Source organism: Phyllobates terribilis, unplaced genomic scaffold (assembly GCF_046119375.1).
Source record: "Phyllobates terribilis strain yellow unplaced genomic scaffold, ASM4611937v1 Scaffold_326__1_contigs__length_2130411, whole genome shotgun sequence".
In the NCBI taxonomy this organism is placed as follows: domain Eukaryota; kingdom Metazoa; phylum Chordata; class Amphibia; order Anura; family Dendrobatidae; genus Phyllobates; species Phyllobates terribilis.
Window position 1 is genome coordinate 440,746 of NW_027363086.1, and position 19,578 is coordinate 460,323.

Consider the following 19,578-nt stretch of genomic DNA (forward strand, 5'->3'; position numbering starts at 1 on the left):
TTTTGGCACCCAACGCGCCGAGACCTTTCTCATATGCAATTCTTTTGCAGGGATTCTTTGAATACTGCCATATGAGATCCCTGTGACCTCCGCTACATGCTTGATAGTCACTCTTCGATCGGCCAATACAACTTCTTCAACTTTTTTCATGTTTTCTTCATTGAGGGACGTGGATGGGCGTCCTTCACGATGTTCATCTTCCGTCGATGTTCTTCCCAGCCTAAATTCCTTGGCCCAGCGTGCAACTGTGGAATATGGAAGAGAAAAGACCCCAACGTTTCCACCAAGTCGCTGTGTATGTCTTTGGTAGTAATTTTTTTCAAGCAGAGGTATTTGATGACAGCTCTGAGCTCGTTTTTTTCCATTTTGATGTTCACTCCTCGGCAGTTCCTACTCAAATGAATGTAGCTCCCGTGAATCGTGGCCTATTTAAGTGATTTTTTTTTCCTGGACTAGTGGGTACCTAAGAGAGAAGAAAACATTTTATTTTAATTTCTGTGTGCAATAGAAATAACCGATTATCATTACTTTTGGATCGCCCCTCGTATATTTATTTTTTTATTTTTTGACATTCTCTCGGTCACACTATATAAATTCATGCCGGTTGCATGGATTTATATAGTGTGACCAAGTTGTCAAGCATTTTCCAAGTGATGCTAAAATCACAACCCGCATGCGGAAATGCAAGTGAAGAACGCTTCACATCCGCATGTCCCTGGCAGGAAAAACGCATGTACAATCCGCATGTACAATCCGCATGTACAATCCGCATGCGTTTTTTTCTGCCAGGGAGATGCAGAAACGCTCAGGAAAAAATCCTGAGCATTTCTGCATCGTGGGCACATAGCCTATAGGTTGTTTTTTTTTTATCTTATCAGGGTTCAACATTTTCAAATGAAAAGATTCATTAGGTGACTCTTTGTATCAAAGTACACTGAGTGTATATGCATGCACCGCACGATGACATCACAATGGCTTAGAACCTCCAGCGACCGGCTGATGATGTCACAATCGGCCCCTGCGTATAAGTATGGGCGCCGGCCGGATCCCAGTCACTCACTATTGTGTGTTGCAAAATTTGCTATAGAAAGTGATATTTATTTGTTATTATCAGCGCCCTCCGGTGGGAAGAGAGAAAGGTAAGTCTGAACTTCATCTAATGAGTAATGGGAGTCTGTCCCAGGGGGAGACACAACCTGTAGATGATTATAGGGGGGACATATATAGATTTCCCTATAAAATTATCCCCAATAACAGTATAGACACGGTTTTGTAAATTGTCATTAACCCTTTTAGAACATGGCCAATATTTCCTCCTCTTCTTATTCTTCATTTTTCCAATCACTTAGTCAGGTGAAAGCTTGTTTTTTTCTTTTTGTGAGACGAGTTGTTGCTGAAAAATGGGGAAACAATTACGAGTGCGGTGAAATGGTGAAAAGCAAAATAATTTTGCAACAGTTTTTTGTGCTTCCTTTTCACCGCATTCATTTTTTGGTAAGATTGATCTGGAAATATGATTCAGGGTCAGCGTGATTACAGCAATATCAAACATATTGCTTTTTTATTATCATTATCATTAGTATTATTATTATAGTGGTTACAACAATTTCAGAACTTTGTAAAAAAAAAAGTTTTTTTCACCATTTTATGAGCCTCTGCTCTTGTTTTTTTTCCATGGCGAGTTGTCATTATTATTGACACCATTTTTGGGAACATACAAAGATTTGATGACATTTTATTGCATTTTTTGGGGGGAAGATGCTGCGATAGAAAAAAAAAGGCAATTCTGGCGTTTTGATGGTTTTTCTTACTTTTATGGATACATTGATGCACAATATGTATATTTTTATCTCTTTAGTTTTTAATTAGGAACAGGAGTTAATTGAACTTTTTATATTTTATATATATTTTTTTAAATTTTTGTTGATATTTATTTTTATTTTTTTACCCCCCCTGGTAGACTTGAACCTATGATTGTTTGATTGTTTATACTATATACAGCAATAGCACAGTATTGTGGTATATATTGAAATTTATGTTCTTATTGTACTGTAGTACCACAATTCTCAGCATGCACTTCTAGAAAAGTATAGGACTACAGGTGTCAGCATGCCCTGTCATCAGAGTCCTTATCATTCTGTAGTACTACAACACCCAGTATATACATCTGGAAAAGTATAGAACTAGCAAGATCCATCCTCAAGTCTTTCATTGTGCTTTGGTCTATAATGAAATTGATGTTCCTCTTGATGGATGGATGGATGGATGGATTCAGTAGTACTACAAAACTCAGCATGTCCATCCATCCATCCAGAGGGACATGAATTTCAATATAGACCACAGCACAATGAAAAACGTGAGGGTGGAGCATGCTAGTTCTATACTTTTCCAGACGTACATACTGGGTGTTGTAGTACTACAGAATCCATGGATGGACGGATGATTAGATAGATCGATGACATCACAATGGCTTAGAACCCCCAGTGACCGGCTGATGATGTCACAATCGGCCCCTGTGTATAACTATGGGCGCCGGCCGGATCCCAGCCACTCACTATTGTGTGTTGTACTCACGATTTCTGTGTTGCAAAATTTGCTATAGAAAGTGATATTTATTTGTTATTATCAGCGCCCTCCGGTGGAAAGAGAGAAAGGTAAGTCTGAACTTCATCTAATGAGTAATGGGAGCCTTTCCCAGGGGGAGACAACCTGTAGATGATTATAGGGGGACATATATAGATTTCCCTATAGAATTATCCCCAATAACAGTATAGACACGTTTTTTGTAAATTGTCATTAACCCTTTCAAAGCACGGCCAATATTTCCTCCACTTTTTTATTTTTCTGATCACATAGTCAGGTGAAAGCTTGTTTTTTTTTTTTGTGAGACGAGTTGTTGCTTAGAAGAACAGCATTCATTTAACGTTATATTATACTGAAAAATGGGGAAAAAAATAATAACTATGGTGAAATGGTGAAAAAAAAACAGAAAAACAAAACTGTTTTTTGTGCTTTTTACCACGTTCATTTTGTGGTACGATTGATCTGGAAAGATGATTCAGGGTTCATATTGTTTTATTATTATTATTATTGTTATTACTTACCGTAAGTGGTTACAACAATAGTTTTAGAATTTAAAAAAAAAATTGATTTGTTTCACCATTTTATGGCAAGTTGATGTTTTTATTGACACCATTTTGGGGAACATACACAGTTTGGGTGACTTTTTATTGCATTTTTCGGGGAAGGTGCCGTAATAAAAAAAAAAACAAGGGAAAAAAAGGCCATTCTGGCGTTTTGATTGTTTCTCTTACTTTTATGGATATATTGATGCCAGAGACTGTATTTTGCAGATTAGAAGATGCACCCCAAATTTTGGGGAGGAAAATGGGAAAAAAATGAAATTAATAAAATAGTGCGTCTTATAATCCCCTTTTACGATAGCTTACCCGGGGGTGGTCGAGGGGGCTGCGGTGAAGCGCGATCCCAGGAGGCAGGGTCGCTGCTGCAGAAAGCTTTCAACGGTGGCAGGAGTGGGGCGATGCTGCAGGGCCCGGGCTGGAAGGTTGGGGTGCTCAGCAGTGCGAGACTGCTCCGGGCCACGGGCTTTCAGAAAATATCAAACAAGTCCCCACACTGCCCATCGTTTGCATCGTTTTCACTGCAGTGGACTTTGGGAAAATGGCGCATGTTTAGATTGAGATCTCCGCTCCCAAGATCGAGATCTCGGGAGCCGAGATCTACACATGCTCCGCTGGAGGCGTCCATTTTCCCGAAGTCCACCGCAGTGAAAACGATGGGCAGTGCGGGGGCTCCACTGACATTTTCTGGAAGCCTGGTGCCCGAAGCAGCCTCGCATCGCTGACCACCCCCACCTCCCAGTCTGGGGCCCACAGCATCGCCCCACCACCTTCAACTTCCTGCAGCAGTGACCCTGACTCCTGGGACCCTGCTCCACCGCAGATACCCCCCCAGCCCGGTAAGCTACAATTGGATTATAAATCGCACCCCCATTTTCCCCCCAAATTTGGGAGAACAAAAAGTGAGTCTTATAATCTGAAAAATACATATATATATATATATATATGTGCTTGTTTTTTTTCTCTTTATTTTTGAAATCTTTACTGAGACTAATGCAATATTTTTACCGTCTTGTGTTTTTCTCCAGTGTTTGCAGGGCTCTGTTGAACATGGCATCTCTCTTCAATTCCACCCCAAAAATGCCACTTCTATTAGAAGATGTGGAAAAAGGAAAAGACCAGCAAGATGAGGATGAAAACTGCGAAGAACAGGACCTGCACGCCCGGACTGGAGTCTCCATAGTCCGCTCTTTCATTATTGTAGGCGTTCTAACCTTCATCAATCTGGTCACCTTCATAGCTGCCTTCACTTTCGTAGGTAAGTAGGCGTAAACCGGCTTATGTCGGGGGCAAGGTGTATAAGGCCCAAAACTGGAAAAAAAGAAGAAAATCTTCATGGCCAACGAGAAGGCTCGTTAGCTGCTGTGATGTCTATTCCTGCACTTCTCTAATTACAATAATCATTCGTGTTCTTCTTTTTGTTCTGGCAGGAGCGATTTCTTACCTACAAAGCGCATTTAAAATGGACGACAGCAAATCCGGCCTTATAAGCTTAGGTAAACTTTTAACATAAAATCCTATTCTATAGGTCACTTGTGAGGACGGCTGGAATCTCGTGACATCATAAGGTTCCAATTTTGTAACGTTCACATGATGGCCGCCTTTATAGTTACCAAAAATGCAAACAGTGATGAGGACGGGAGAAGTGTTTTCAGTGCAACAGTTTAAATAATCCTCAAATATAAATAAATATATGTTAAAGAAATCATTTCTATTAACTGTGACCTCTTGTTTTTCCCCTTCTAGTATTCACGATCAGCAGTGTCCTGTTTGGTCAAATCTATGGATACCTGGGTGACCGCTGGAACAGAAAATACATCATGTGTGCAGGGATGTCCTTCTGGTCGGCCATCATTCTCTGCAAGTCCTACGTTCCCAATGAGGTAACTGATCTAATTGGTAGAAGCATAAAGACTTAAGGCTCATGCAGACGTCTGTGGATCTCGGTGCCATCATGGACAATAATGCACGGACTGGCCGCGGTTCTTCCGACCCGAGCATCGCTATCACGCTGTCAGAGATCGGACCGGGATCCACCGACGTCTGCATGAGCCCTAAAGCCTCTCACTTGTTTGTATGTAGATCAGTATTTTGCATTAGTATTTGCAAGACAAAAGTGAGAGCGGGTCCAAAATTAGGAAAAGTTTATAATTTTTCCATTACCGTATTTCTTTAGGTGTCTTAGAAAACTTTCATAAATGGTCACTGAATATTTTTTTGTGTTTTCACAGTATTTTACAGTTTTTCTCCTAATTAATGGACTGTCTGGAGCTGCAGAGGCAAGTTTTAAAATAACTGCCCCCTCCATCATTGCCGACGTCTTCGTGGGAGATCGGCGCAGCCGCGCGCTTAACTTGTATTACTTAGCAGCACCCTTTGGCTGGTGAGTGTAGATCTATTTATTGTTTTAAGGAGGGAATCATAGCCAAACTGTCTAAGAGTAAGTCCGACAAGGCGGATTTGCTGTGGACTTTTTTCGGTACGGATTTTGCTCTACAGATGCATGTACAATACATATGGATGGCGTTTCAAAAACCCCTCCGCAAGTAATGATCATGGTGTCGCAACACGTAGGGGGAGGATCAGCAGTGAACCAGCAAACATTTCTGGAATTGCTGCAGATTTCTAGGAAATTGATTCAAGACTCTAAATGGAAATATTTTTTCAGCAATGTCAAGACTTTCCCTAACAGAAAACTGCACTGATTGCTATGGGCAAAAAAGTTTTCTGCTAGACAGTTTGACTTTTAGCACTTATGACAAGAGCTCCTCAAAGAATGTGAAGACTCAGAATGATCTTACACTTTTTATTGTTTTTTTATAAATCATTTAAATGGACATAGGAAATGTTGTAATATATCTTATCAGGAAATATACTTATTTCCCTTCATTAATTCACTGATAAAAATCCATCTTCAGTGACAAGACAGATTGTAGCTTTATGCGGCATGGGGTAACAGTTGCTGCTCATAGAAGTCTATGGAGGGGGTGGAGTAGGAAGGAGGAGCCGGAAAAAGGCACTCAAAAATGTATATGTTTATATGTGTGCAGAAATTATGACAACTTTGTTTTTGTTTTTTACAGTGGCCTTGGTTACATCATTGGGTCTAAAGTGACAAGTGCATTTGGTGGCGCCTGGCAATGGGCCTTCCGGGTAAGTAATAGGTCTGAGGGATCTTGTGGACAAACTGTGAATCTTAATTATAATTCCTGAATCGTATTAAAGGGAATCTGGCAGTATGTTTTTCCATTTGATCTGAGAGCAGGGGCCCTGTAGGGGCAGAGCACCTGATTCCAGCGATGTGTCACTTACTGCTCCTTGTAGATGCTTTAAAAAAAAAATCACTGTTTTATTAGCAGGAGATTATGACGAGGGGACTAGTTGTCTCGTGCCATGTAGTCCTCCTGTTCTGTGTAACCCCGACCCCACCACTGATTGGTGGCTTTCTGCCTATGTACAGTGTGCACAGAAAAATCTACCAATCAGTGGTGTAGGCAGGGTATACAGAGCTCAGCATTCAGAGTACTGCTAGATCTGCAGCAGAGAAAACTGGGATTTTATCAATACTTCACCAAGCACACCAGCAAGTGACACATCGCTGGAATCGGGGTCTCTGTCCCTGCATTATGCTGCTCTCAGATGCGCAGCAAACACCTCGTCGCAGATCCCCTTTAATGGAACCAGTTCCACAACAGTCTGTGCTCATGTCCTTTTTGTGATGAAACCTCTGTATATGTGATATGTGATGTCTCCTTCTTCATCTACACAGATCATCTCTGCTCTGGGCCTGGTAGGAGTCCTGCTCATGGCTGCATTTGTAAAAGAACCGTCCAGAGGAGCTGCAGAGGAAAAGAACAAACCACTGAGCTTCAAAGGATGGCTTATGGATGCCAACCAACTGCGTAAAAAGTAGGTGTCTTCTGTGCATTGATTTATGTCACTGATCTCCCCCGTGACTTCTGCGTCATTTACAAGTTTTTTACCCTTTTCTCTCTCTGCAGCCGAAGTCTTCTGTTTTCTACTCTTGGGACTATTATGGTAAAATTTGTGGCAGCTGCATTCGGCTTCTGGGCTGTTACTTTCCTGAAGCGTGCCCGGGCTCTCATGCTACAGAAGGCGCCATATCAGACTCAACTATCCAACTATGATGACAGGTACAAGTTTAGCAAACTTTAATTTGACATTCACTGGTGGGAATTTAATTCCCCCTATGACCGTTTTCTCTCTAAAAAAAAATATTTATATTTCAAATTATTATTATATCAAATTATTTATATTTCATTTCTTCAAGCTACTTTACTAATCTCTTTACCGCTTTTCTTTGCAGTCTGATTTTCGGAGGACTTACGGTCATCTCTGGCATCCTTGGAGTTGGAACAGGGGCGGAGATAGCCAAGAGATGCAGGAAGTACAACCCTCGTGCTGACCCTATAGTTTGTGCGGTTGGATTGCTGGGCTCCGCCATTTTCCTGCTGTTGGCTATTATTCTTGCAGACATCAGCCTTGTGGCCACTTATGTAAGTACCTGGAGTACAGATTGCTTTCATCCCCTTACTGGGTCTCGGCTATAGGACCGAGCAGTAGAAATCATAGACTATGGCGGGGGCTGTCTATGAATGTACGGAGACTGGGGTGGATGAATGGATTATAAAGACAAAACCTATGGGGGATAGGAAAGCGTGCAAGACACAAATGTTTATATGTATTGTTCTTTACTCTCTGCAGGTGTTTATATTCATCGGGACCATATTTCTGAGCCTGAACTTTTCAGTTTCAACTGATATCCGCCTGGTGAGTGGAGAAAAGCGCTAAACTTATCATAGCTATAATTATATGTATGTAGTCAGTCTCTATGTTCTGTTTTTACCCATCAAATGCCCCATAATCCTGGCTGTGCCCAAGCGTCTGTTGGGTAATTCCCAACTAAAAATAAACCTGGCGCAAGATGATTAAAAACTTCTTTAGTAAAATCTCAGTCCACAACATGTCTGGGCTTCTTATCTATCCTGGCTGATTGTGCATTTAAAGGGGTTGTCCACTACTTTCACATTGATGCCCTACCCGTAGGATATGGCATCAATGTAGGATGGCCGGGGTCCCGCATGCGGCACCCCCGGCGATCAGCAGTTATTGGTATCTGCAGCGGCTGCCACCGGCCGGAGGGGCTTACCTGCGGTGTTTGGCCGTCAAGTTATAGTGGTCACCGCGGTGTACTGCACATCCACCTCCTATTCAATTGACTTGAATAGGTAAGGACTTCCGGCTGGTGGCAGCCGCCGCCGGCACCGATAACTGCTGATCGGAAGGGATGCCGCATGCGGGACCCCGGCCGATCATACATTGATGCCCTATCCATAGTGGACAACTTCTTTAACTTAGGCTTCAAGTATGTTCACTTTGTCCATGTTCTCTTGTCTCGTTGGGTTCAGTGACTCCTTCTGCTCATTCAGAATATTCTCTTGTTTCAGTATGTGGTTTCTCCCACAAGGCGATCAACAGCACAGGCGTTATCGATGGCGGGGTCCCACCTGCTGGGGGAAGCTGGAAGCTCCTATTTCATCGGGCTAGTAAGTAGCTGTTACATATTCTCACATCACTTTAGGGCTACATTCACACATCTGTTTCCATTTGTACATTGTCGCAAAACAGACCATTTTTCTCTTGTGTCATCTGTTTTTTTAAAAAGTGAAGGTGGTAGACTGTCCAAACTTTATTTATCCATTGACTCTTAATAATGGATCAATGAAAAATGGATGAAACACAGATGGAAAACTGAAGTACAAAGTATATCATCCTTTCTCCATCCATTTTTAACAGATTCCTATAGACTAGAAATAGTAACCCCAGTTTTAATTTTTATTTCATAAATCAATAGTACAGTACACATGAAAATAAGAAACGTTGGAATATATCTTTTCAGAGAAATCTGCTTCTTTCTCCTCTCGAACTGATCGTTTATTCTCAAAGTTCTCACTGTATTCAGTGAAGCATTACTGGGATAGGAGATGACAGTTGGTGCTTATAACATTCTATGGAGAGGAAAGAGGGAGGAGCTAGAGGCAGGCTCCCCCCATGTACATAGAATCTGATCAACAGCAATTGTCATCTCCTATCTCAGTAATGTAAAAATCTGTCTTCACTGATTACAGATTTTATCTGTGAATTAAGAATGTTATAAATTAATGGAGGAAAAATAAGCAGATTTATCTGATAAGATCTACCACAAAGTTGCTTATTTTCACGTGTACTGTATTGATTTTATAACGACAGTTACTCTTTACTGGCCAAGTCTGATCCGCAGAACGGATGAGAATAGGACATGCTCTGTCACAGAGGAGTTTTTAAAACTCGCTGTAGCCTATTCATAACATACTTAAAAGGGTTCACCGGGACTATTTGATTTTTTTTACTATGGGCTAACAGGCAAGTCGTTGCTAAATACCTGCCTGTAGTGCCCGGGACCGATCTCTGCCAACACCCGCGATTCAGTGGCCTCCCCTGATATCACGTTGACAGAGCAGCATCTTCTCTTCCGCTCTGTTGACGGGGTGGCAGAACTCCAAAGACAAGATGTCCTGGAGTTACGTCACAGATTATCTGCTGAAGAAGGATGTCACAAGTGTCCTGTTCCCAGACAATGTGTAGTACTGGAGCTGCGAATACTGGAAGCATTGCTGTTCATAGTTTGGAGGAGCCGCTATCTGCAGTGAGGCACCTTCTCTTTCTATGATCACCAGATTTCATTGGTATCCATTGACTGCTGTCAGCATAAACGTGTCCAGTCAATTATGTTTTTTTACTTTCATTAACCATACATAATTATTTATCTCGTCTCATCTTCAGATATCCGACCGCATCAAAAGTTACAATCCAGACTCGGCTCTTTCGAACTTCCGCAGTCTGCAGTACGCCCTCATGGTTTGCCCCTTTGTGCTGGTTTTCGGAGGAGGATTCTTTTTCGCATGCGCCCTCTTTGTTGAAAATGATCGTAAGAAGGCAGAGACAGAGTCTGAAGGTACGTGCAGAAATAAGTTAATTATCCGATCATATCTCTTACAGAATTGGATTAGCATTAGCTCCATAATTAGTAAATGTAATACCCAGCATCTGTATAATACATCCATCCCCATAACAAAGCTCCATAACATAACATTAACAAAGCTGCATAACATAACATTAACAAAGCTGCAATTAACTTATTATTATGACATAAATAGTTTTATCCTAAGGCTATGTGCCCACGATGCAGAAATGCTCAGGATTTTTCCTGAGCGTTTCTGCATCTCCCCTGGCAGAAAAAACGCATGCGGATTGTACATGCGGATTGTACATGCGGATTGTACATGCGTTTTTCTGCCAGGGACATGCGGATGTGAAGCGTTCTTCACATGCATTTCCGCATGCGGGTTGATAAGCGCTTTCCAAGCGATTTTAGCATCACTTGGAAAGTGCTTGACAACTTGGTCACACTATATAAATCCATGCAAACGGCATGGATTTATATAGTGTGACCCCAAAGAATGGTTAAAAATAAAAAAATAAATATATACTTACCTTCCGATGGCCCCGGCAGTCTTGCTTCACTCCGTCCTGGCTGCCGGCAGATCGCGGTACACTGAAGGACCTGCCAACGTCAGCATCGCGTGACCCGTCACATGGCTATGACGTCAGCGCAGGTCCTTCAGTCCACCGCGATCTGCCGGCATGGGAGGACGAGCGCACCGCGGCCCGCCGGAAGGTAAGTATAACATATATTTTTTATTTTATTCTTTTTTTTACAGGTACTATGGCACCTGGGTGTGGATGTCTCCTCTCCTCCACACCCGGGTACCATCCCCACAATGGAACGCATACATCTACATATACAGTGATGCGGAGTCCATGCGGTCTAATGCAAGTCAATGGCGGAGAAAACTCAGCGCTTCCGCAAAATAATTGGTAGTGCTGCTTTTTTTACGCAATGATAATCCGCAGCGGAAATTTCTGCAGCATGTGCACAGCACATACGGATTATCATTGGGGAACATGGCAGACCTACTACCATGCGTTTTTTAAGCGTTTCTGCAGCGTTTTTGCCGCTGCGGAAACGCTTAAAAAACGCATCGTGGGCACACAGCCTAAGTGTGACCCTACCCTACTGATATGGGGCTGATTATATGACATAAATTGTATTTGAAAAAATCTGCTATGTCTTTTTGGTGGAATCTACTTTTAAGAGAACCTGTCACTCGCCATAAATATACATTTATTTTAACCCGGTATAAATGCTGCTATTCTCCTGAATACGGCATTGTTTGTCTCTTGTTCTCAAATCTCCTTGTTCCTGATAGGTCTCCCTGCTCCCTATACATTTATCCACTATTTTAGCCAACTGGCCGTTGTCATCAAGATGTTTCTCAAAAAGAGAAGTTTTTGAGGGTCACGCCCACTTGGCAAAAATAAATACAAATACTAGATTTACATAAAGGGAAAAGGGGGCAATTTCTCAGGAAATTAGAATCTTGAGGAACAAAGGATGAACAATGCCAGATTCAGGAGAACAACAGGATTTACAACGGGTAAAAAATGGTAAATGTCGGATCATCTCGTTCAATTGTTTTTACTTAACATTTACAAAAAAAAATAACATTAAGAAGGAATATAAATTGGGGAGGGGAAAAAGGAGTAATGGGGTAACAATGGGAAGTTACAGGAGAGAAAGTAAAGGCAAGGCTAGTCATTATTATTAGTAATAAACAACTATTATAACTTTGACCATAATATGTGTAAACAATTAGTTTGGTATATATCCAGTATTGTTTGTTTATACAACTATTTTAGTTTTTAAGTTTTGGGTTTAGCCTGAGTAAAAAAAACTCTTCCACTATGGCATTCATCTAACTAAATATCAGCTACAACATTTTTTCACTAATCGCAAAGTTGAACTTTAATATTGTGCGTTGATGCCTTTCCATTACTTCTAATATTGATGGAGGAATTATTTGCTTCCATTTTGTTGCGATTAAATGTTTAATCACCAAAAAGATATGACAAGAGATATGTTGAAATTTGGGTGGGATTTCTTCTAGACCTTGTGATAATAATATTAATTGTGGTGTAAGTGGAATATTGGGTTTAGAAATTCATAGGAGTAAGTTCAAAGTTTCTTTCCATAATTCCTTTATGGACAACTCCAAAATATGTGTAAAATGTCTCCCGGTTTAGCACAACCTCTCCAGCATAGAGGAGGTTGGGAAGGAAATGCTCTGCGGGGTCTCATTGGAGTAAAGGAGCACCGCAGCATAATGTTATAGTGCGTCTCTTGGAAACACGTAGTGGCACAATATGTCAGGTTTAATGCTTTACTGTACATGTAGATAATCCTTCTGTATCATTTTATATCAAATAATTTAATTTTATTTCATCTTTATAGACTTTGTCCTGAAGGAGGTAATATCTACAGCTCCATAAATTAGAACTTTTTAAAGCTGGACCTGAGGAAAAATGAAAGGTAAGATAAGATGGGAATAGTCAACTTTAACTTTTTTAATTTTTGGTAATGAGAATATATAATTTGAGAATATAATTTGAGTGGGTTTTCAGATCCTATTATTTCAGAGTTAGAATTTTTAGTTTCTTTCCAGGCCAGGTATCTCTTCTTAGAACTATTCAATCCTTTTACAAGAGGAGATAAAATATTAAGTACCAATTTTATTTTTTAAGGGGATGAGTGATAATACCAGATGGGAAATATATTAGTTATACAACCATATAAATCATCGTATAAAACTGTACACTTGTTAAACTACGTTTTGCTTCTTTTGTTGGAGACAGTGGCTCCAGCTTTGCGGCACGAATCATCACGTTGTACATTCAATGTCCGTTCCGGCTATGACAACTTGCTGGAGGTCCTAGATTCATTGGGGATCTGCAGGGGTTTGTCTGACATCTTTAAGTTCCTGGATGTCTTTTAATGTTTTAGAAATACTTGATCTTTTACTAAAGCTAAAATAGTGGGGAGAAGATCCTTTACAGTAAAAATAGTTCTATTTAGATCTAGCTTTATTAACGCTACATAATCAATAATTTATTTTTTAATTTAAATTTATAGATTTAAAAAATTGCACTCATGTACTTCTTAGATATCCATGAAATGCTTAGTGCCGGCCAATATGAAACATTCTGGGTTTAGGAGTCCAGTGGGTGGTCTCAGATCTCACATAGTGATTGTCAGCCCCCTCTATATGAATGGGGGGTACAGTCCTAAACTAAGAATAAGCCAATATCACTTATCTTAAATCTTTTCTCACAAGGCTAGAAATCAGTAACCAGGAGTACATTGCCTGCCGCTTATATATGATATCCAGTTGTTTCATCTTCAGTCATATTTATTATTTCCACAGATCACTATTCCGGAGAGAGGCCTGATTGTGATCCGTCAATGAACAAAGAATCCAGCCGGATGTGACGACTCTTCCACAAGGCGAAAACAAGTCAGAAAAAAGAGACAGATTCCGGGCTCGGTCTCTGTTCTCGCATACGACATTTACTGGACTTTCCGCAGTCAGATGAACTCACGGAATAAAGTGAGGTTCCTGCTGCATCAAGAGGCAGATTCCGGGCTCGGTCTCTGTTCTCACTTCTGGATACGACATTTACTGGACTTTCCGCAGTCAGATGAACTCACGGAATAAAGTGAGCTTCCTGCTGCATAAGGAGACAGATTCCGGGCTCGGTCTCTGTTCTCGTCCTATCATGATTAGTGCCACATTGAAGACTATTGGGCAACACGGTGGCTCAGTGGTTAGCACTGTTGCTTTGCAGCGTTCGGGTCCAAACCCAACCAAAGAGAACAACTGCATGGAGTTTGTATGCTCTCCCCGTGTTCGCGTGGGTTTCCTCCGGGTTCTCCGGTTTCCTCCCACACTCCAAAGACATACTGATAGGAAATTGATAAATAAATAATTAAATATTATTTCAACTATTATTGAAAATTCTTATATTTGACTCCTTGAATGAAGCTAATAGTCAGTGTATGATAACATATCTGAGCCACTGTATGGGTCTTCACAGTGCTTAATAGAGGCAACTGGGGGTCAACCCAACAAATCATAGGAGCCTCAGGTCTGGTCAATGATTCCTCCCCAGGTCCACACATTGCATTCCGTGTCCTGAGCTCACGTATGTGATCAGTCCTCCATTATGGTAAATGGAAAATATAGAAACAACCAATCAAAAGTCTAACACCTTACTGCCCTATGACATACTATTACATCATGGGCACATGGGATTAAACATGAACTGTGCTATTTTCATGGTAGTCGTGCTGTGCAGGCTTAGCAGCTGAGCCCGCACTTCAAGGAGAGTTGGCTGCAACTGCCGACTTTGGTGTTAGCACCTATCCCGACAGTTTAACCCTTTAGATGATGCGGTCAATAGCGACCACCGCATCAATATGGTGGACAGAAGGAAGGGGCCCCCTCTGTACCTTCATTATTACCCCCATGTTACAATCACGGTGTATCGATGGTTATCATGGCAAGCTGAGACCTAACAACAGCCTCTGGGTCTATCAGCAATGGAAGCTTGTTGAAAAAAAGAAGGATCGCTTCACTGTACCAAACTTTTAGGGTGCTCTGAAGAAATAGGTAGTATAGATATCAAAAAAGAACTTCGGCACTCCAATATGTATGCAAAAAATTGGTTTTTATTAGCAGAATTCCCCTTAAATGAAAAGCAGGCCAACGTTTCGACCTAACATGGTCTTTCTCAGGGCCTATGCTAAACATCAAAAGAATATATCCCATCAACATTTGTATATAAACAGAAAATAAGGAAAAACAAAATATACACATACATCTACTTATAAATGATGTGGAATAACCCACAAAAGATTGTGAAATAAATTTGTAAGGTACAGTAGAATATGCAAATAGCGTGCGTTTTTTTAAAAAAATGTTTATATATGTATATAAATTCAAGAATAATGATATAGTAGGAGACCTCATGCTGCCACAAGAATATAAAGTATATATATATATATATATATATATATATACAGTACAGACCAAAAGTTTGGACACACCTTCTCATTTAAAGATTGTTCTGTATTTTCATGACTATGAAAATTGTACATTCACACTGAAGGCATCAAAACTATGAATTAACACATGTGGAATTATATACTTAACAAAAAAGTATGAAACAACTGAAAATATGTCTTATATTCTAGGTTCTTCAAAGTAGCCACCTTTTGCTTTGATGACTGCTTTGCACACTCTTGGCATTCTATTGATGAGCTTCAAGAGGTAGTCACCGGAAATGGTCTTCACTTCACAGGTGTGCCCTGTCAGGTTTAATAAGTGGGATTTCTTGCCTTATAAATGGGGTTGGGACCATCAGTTGTGTTGTGCAGAAGTCAGGTGGATACACAGCTCATAGTCCTACTGAATAGTCCTAAATAATCAGTAACATGAAATATATTCAATTATTATAAAATGACAAACAATCTAGTCACCCATACTGAAAGCCCAGTGAATGACCCACAACTTAAAACTTTAATCAGTAGCATAGAATTATCCGCTAAACCCTGGTTTATTATCCTATCCAATAGACACTGGACAGAGTGAGTTTTATGTCATATAGGTAGAGGGATTTTTGGGGGGGATATAGGAATTTTTTATTCATATTGTGCTTCATACTCCCTATTAAGTCCTTTCGGAGTGAGGATCTGTAGCGTATGTATCCAGTATAGCTCACGTTTTTTGAGGTTTTGAATCCGGTTGCCCCCCCCCGTCTATTTGGCGGAATGTGATCAATTACTTGATACTTTAGTTGTGAAATGTTGTGGGACATAGCTAGAAAATGTGCTGGTATAGGTAACATCATGCGTCCACAAAGAATTGTTGATTTGTGTTGTGAAATGCGGTCTCGGATATGTTGGGTGGTCTCACCAACATACGCGAGACCGCATGGACACTTAATTAGATACACCACATACGTGGAATCACAAGAGAAATATTCTTTAATAGAATAACGTTTGCCAGAATGAGGATGTGTAAAAGTGTCATCCTTAGTAATATTTGAACACTGTAAACATCCTAGACACGGGAAAGTTCCCCTCCGGGGGGTGGCCAAGGTGCGTTGGATTGGTCCCTTATTTGTGGATCCCATGTCAGCTCTAACCAAATGGTCGCGAATGTTTCGGGATCTTTTATGACATAGTAGGGGGACATCAGTAAATTCCTCTATATCCGGATAAGATTGCTCTAACAGGGACCAATATTTTTTAATGCACTTGAATATCTGTCCCCCAAAGGGGTGATAGGTGTTCACGAAAGTCAGTCGTGAGTTATTATTCCGTCGTGAAGTAGGTTGGGTGACCTGGTTCAAGATATGTGATGGGTAAAGACCATGTTAGGTGGAAACGGACTGCTTTTCATTTATGGGGAATTCTGCTAATAAAAACCAATTTTTTGCATCCATATTGGAGTGCCGAAGTTCTTTTTTGATATCTATACTACCTATTTCTTCAGAGCACCCTAAAAGTTTGATACAGTGAAGCGATCCTTCTTTTTTTCAATTGACTGTTTCTTGGGATTACGCTCCTGTGGCTTCAATGTCGTTCACAACCTTTGCCTTTAATCAGGAAGAAGCAAGTGGAATACTTGCACATGTCACAACTCCCGTTACATTTCTCCACACCCCCACTGAGGAAGTACGCACAAGGGACCTAGAGAAGGAACAAAGGAGGTATACCGCTTTGGATCTACACTGCGTTACTCTCGCAGAATATCACAAAACACAACGAATTCCACGAGGATTAAGAGTCAACCTACGTCCTACTCTATTTAATGATAACTCTGATTATTGCAGTAAGTTCGAGGGGATCCTCAACAAATGCTCAATGGACATTATTGTGTTGACAATTGATTTTCTCCAGAAGGAAATAACCAATCTACATACTAGGATTGCCTCTACTGAGCAACAATTGAGTAATACGATTTCATCTGAAGAATTTACAACACTGAAAAACAAAGTGGACAAAACCATTTCTGAATATCGCAACGAACTCCAGATCCAGAAAAAATCTAAATTTCTATGTGACGCTGAAAACTACCTCAATAATCAAGTGTATAGATGGCGCTCTTCAGATCAAGGCAGAAGCAGCAGATCATACAGGCGAGGATACAACTCTTCTCCAGGCCGACACTCCTCTACAGACAGCAAACGAGGTACCTATCAACCAAATTATTTTTTGGATCAACGCAGAAACCGTCCACCAAGAATAAGACGAGGCGGGGGAGGCGATCGACAGACAGACAACGCTCGGATGACAACTCGTTCTCGGGTAGGACTAACATCGTGTATAACATCTTCTCACAATCCTTAGCACCGGCCGAATTAGACCTATTGCAAAAAGGTCTTTCATTTAGCCCTACACCTGCCTTTGATACATTCCAACTGGAGCAAGAACTACAACGCTTTTATAGAACCTTAAGATTGAAAGTCCATTTTTCCTCTGGTAGGGGGCTTACTACTGATCCTCCAGGTCCCTCTCAGAGCAGCCAGAATGATGGAATGTTCTCTTTACATGGCTTGAAACTGCGTATTCCTAGCCATTTCCAACCGCCTTGTACATATTATCATGTAGAGACATATATTGACTTGGTCCAGAAAGACATTAATGAAGTCCTACAAGCCATAAAGAGAGGCGATCTGCATAACAAAAATAACCTCAACCCTGAGGAAAGTATGGCCCTCTCCTCATTGAAAAAAAGGAAAGAACTTATTGTAAAACCAGCTGATAAGGGGGGAGCAATTGTTATTATGGACCGGTCTTATTATATATCAGGGATATACACTCAATTGAATGATACTGAAACGTATCTACCTATAACACGTAACCCCACCACAGAGGTAGCTAATTTAATTAAAAATTTAGTCTCACATCATTCTCAGAGAGGCACAATCGATTCCAAACTGTCAGAATTTTTGGTCAATCCAAACCCAATAATGCCGGTATTTTATACCTTACCCAAAATACACAAGAATCTATGGTCACCACCCGGGAGACCTATTGTAGCCTCTACAGATTCTATTTTGTCACCCTTGGCTATTACATTAGAAAAAATTTTAACACCCCATATTCAGAAGATTACCTCATACCTTAAGGACACTACCCATTTTTTGACATGCATAAGAGAATTAGGACCAATCCCTACTAACAGCATCCTAACAACAATGGATGTCAACAGTCTCTATACTAGTATCAATCACCAGTAGGGCATTTGTGCCACAATAAAATTTGTAAGAGCCCATACTACATTCTCAGCCGATCAGATTGACTTTTGCAGTGATTTATTAACTTTGATCCTCACCAAAAATTTTTTCATGTTTGAAGATCGTTTTTTCTTTCAAAAGAGGGGTACGGCGATGGGCTCCAATGTGGCACCCCCCTATGCCAATATCTTCATGGGGAATTTTGAGATAGATCATGTATATACTCACCCTCTGTTTGAAAAGCATGTGCTATGCTGGAGACGTTTTATTGACGATATTTTCTTTATTTGGACTGGCACAAGACAAAACTTAAAAACTTTTTTTGATGACCTTAACAGCAAACTTACTAATCTGACATTTACCATACACCAAGACCCACATTCCATACGTTTTTTGGACACACGGATTACACTCGTTGACACAGGATATCTAGTCAGTGACTTATACACAAAACCAACAGATAAAAACAGTCTATTGTTGTATTCCAGTTCTCACCCGGGCCATATTAAAAGGTCATTACCAAAATCACAACATAATAGGGTGGATCGAATAGTGTCTACTGCAGATTCTAAAAAAATTAGACATGAGGAGATGAACGACAAATTTCGACAGAGGGGTTACCCATCACATATCTTGAACCAGGTCACCCAACCTACTTCACGACGGAATAATAGCTCACGACTGACTTTCGTGAACACCTATCACCCCTTTGGGGGACAGATATTCAAGTGCATTAAAAATATTGGTCCCTGTTACGGCAATCTTATCCGGATATAGAGAAATTTACCGATGTCCCCCTACTATGTCATAAAAGATCCCGAAACATTCGCGACCATTTGGTTAGAGCCGACGTGGGATCTACAAATAAGGGACCAATCCAACGCACCTTGGCCACCCCCCGGAGGGGAACTTTCCCGTGTCTAGGATGTTTACAGTGTTCAAATATTACTAAGGGTGACACTGGAAGTGCATTGCGGTGAAGGGTGCATTGCTGGAAAAGGGAAAAAAAAAAAAAACTCTTTAAATATCTTAGTTTGCGAGTGTGAACGAGCTGTGTGAGTCCGGAGCGTAAGTGCGAACGAAAGTAAGTGTGTGACTTGTTTTTCAGTGACTTTGTATTCAGGGAGTTTGGAAGGGAGGACTTTGGACTGAATTGCTGACTGTATTTCATTAATTC

The 19,578-nt window shown here is 40.7% G+C and overlaps 1 protein-coding gene across 1 annotated transcript; it reads left to right on the top strand.

Moving 5' to 3' along the window:
- Positions 1-4,190: 4,190 nt before the first annotated feature.
- Positions 4,191-19,178, top strand: LOC141221652 (protein spinster homolog 1-like). Its single transcript, XM_073666547.1, has 14 exons — positions 4,191-4,398; positions 4,571-4,636; positions 4,887-5,023; positions 5,372-5,523; positions 6,224-6,293; positions 6,910-7,049; positions 7,142-7,294; positions 7,468-7,657; positions 7,866-7,931; positions 8,609-8,707; positions 9,984-10,155; positions 13,523-13,583; positions 16,995-17,252; positions 18,890-19,178. Exons 1-14 carry the CDS (start codon positions 4,191-4,193, stop codon positions 19,176-19,178), a joined length of 2,061 nt encoding a protein of 686 aa, XP_073522648.1.
- Positions 19,179-19,578: the final 400 nt, after the last annotated feature.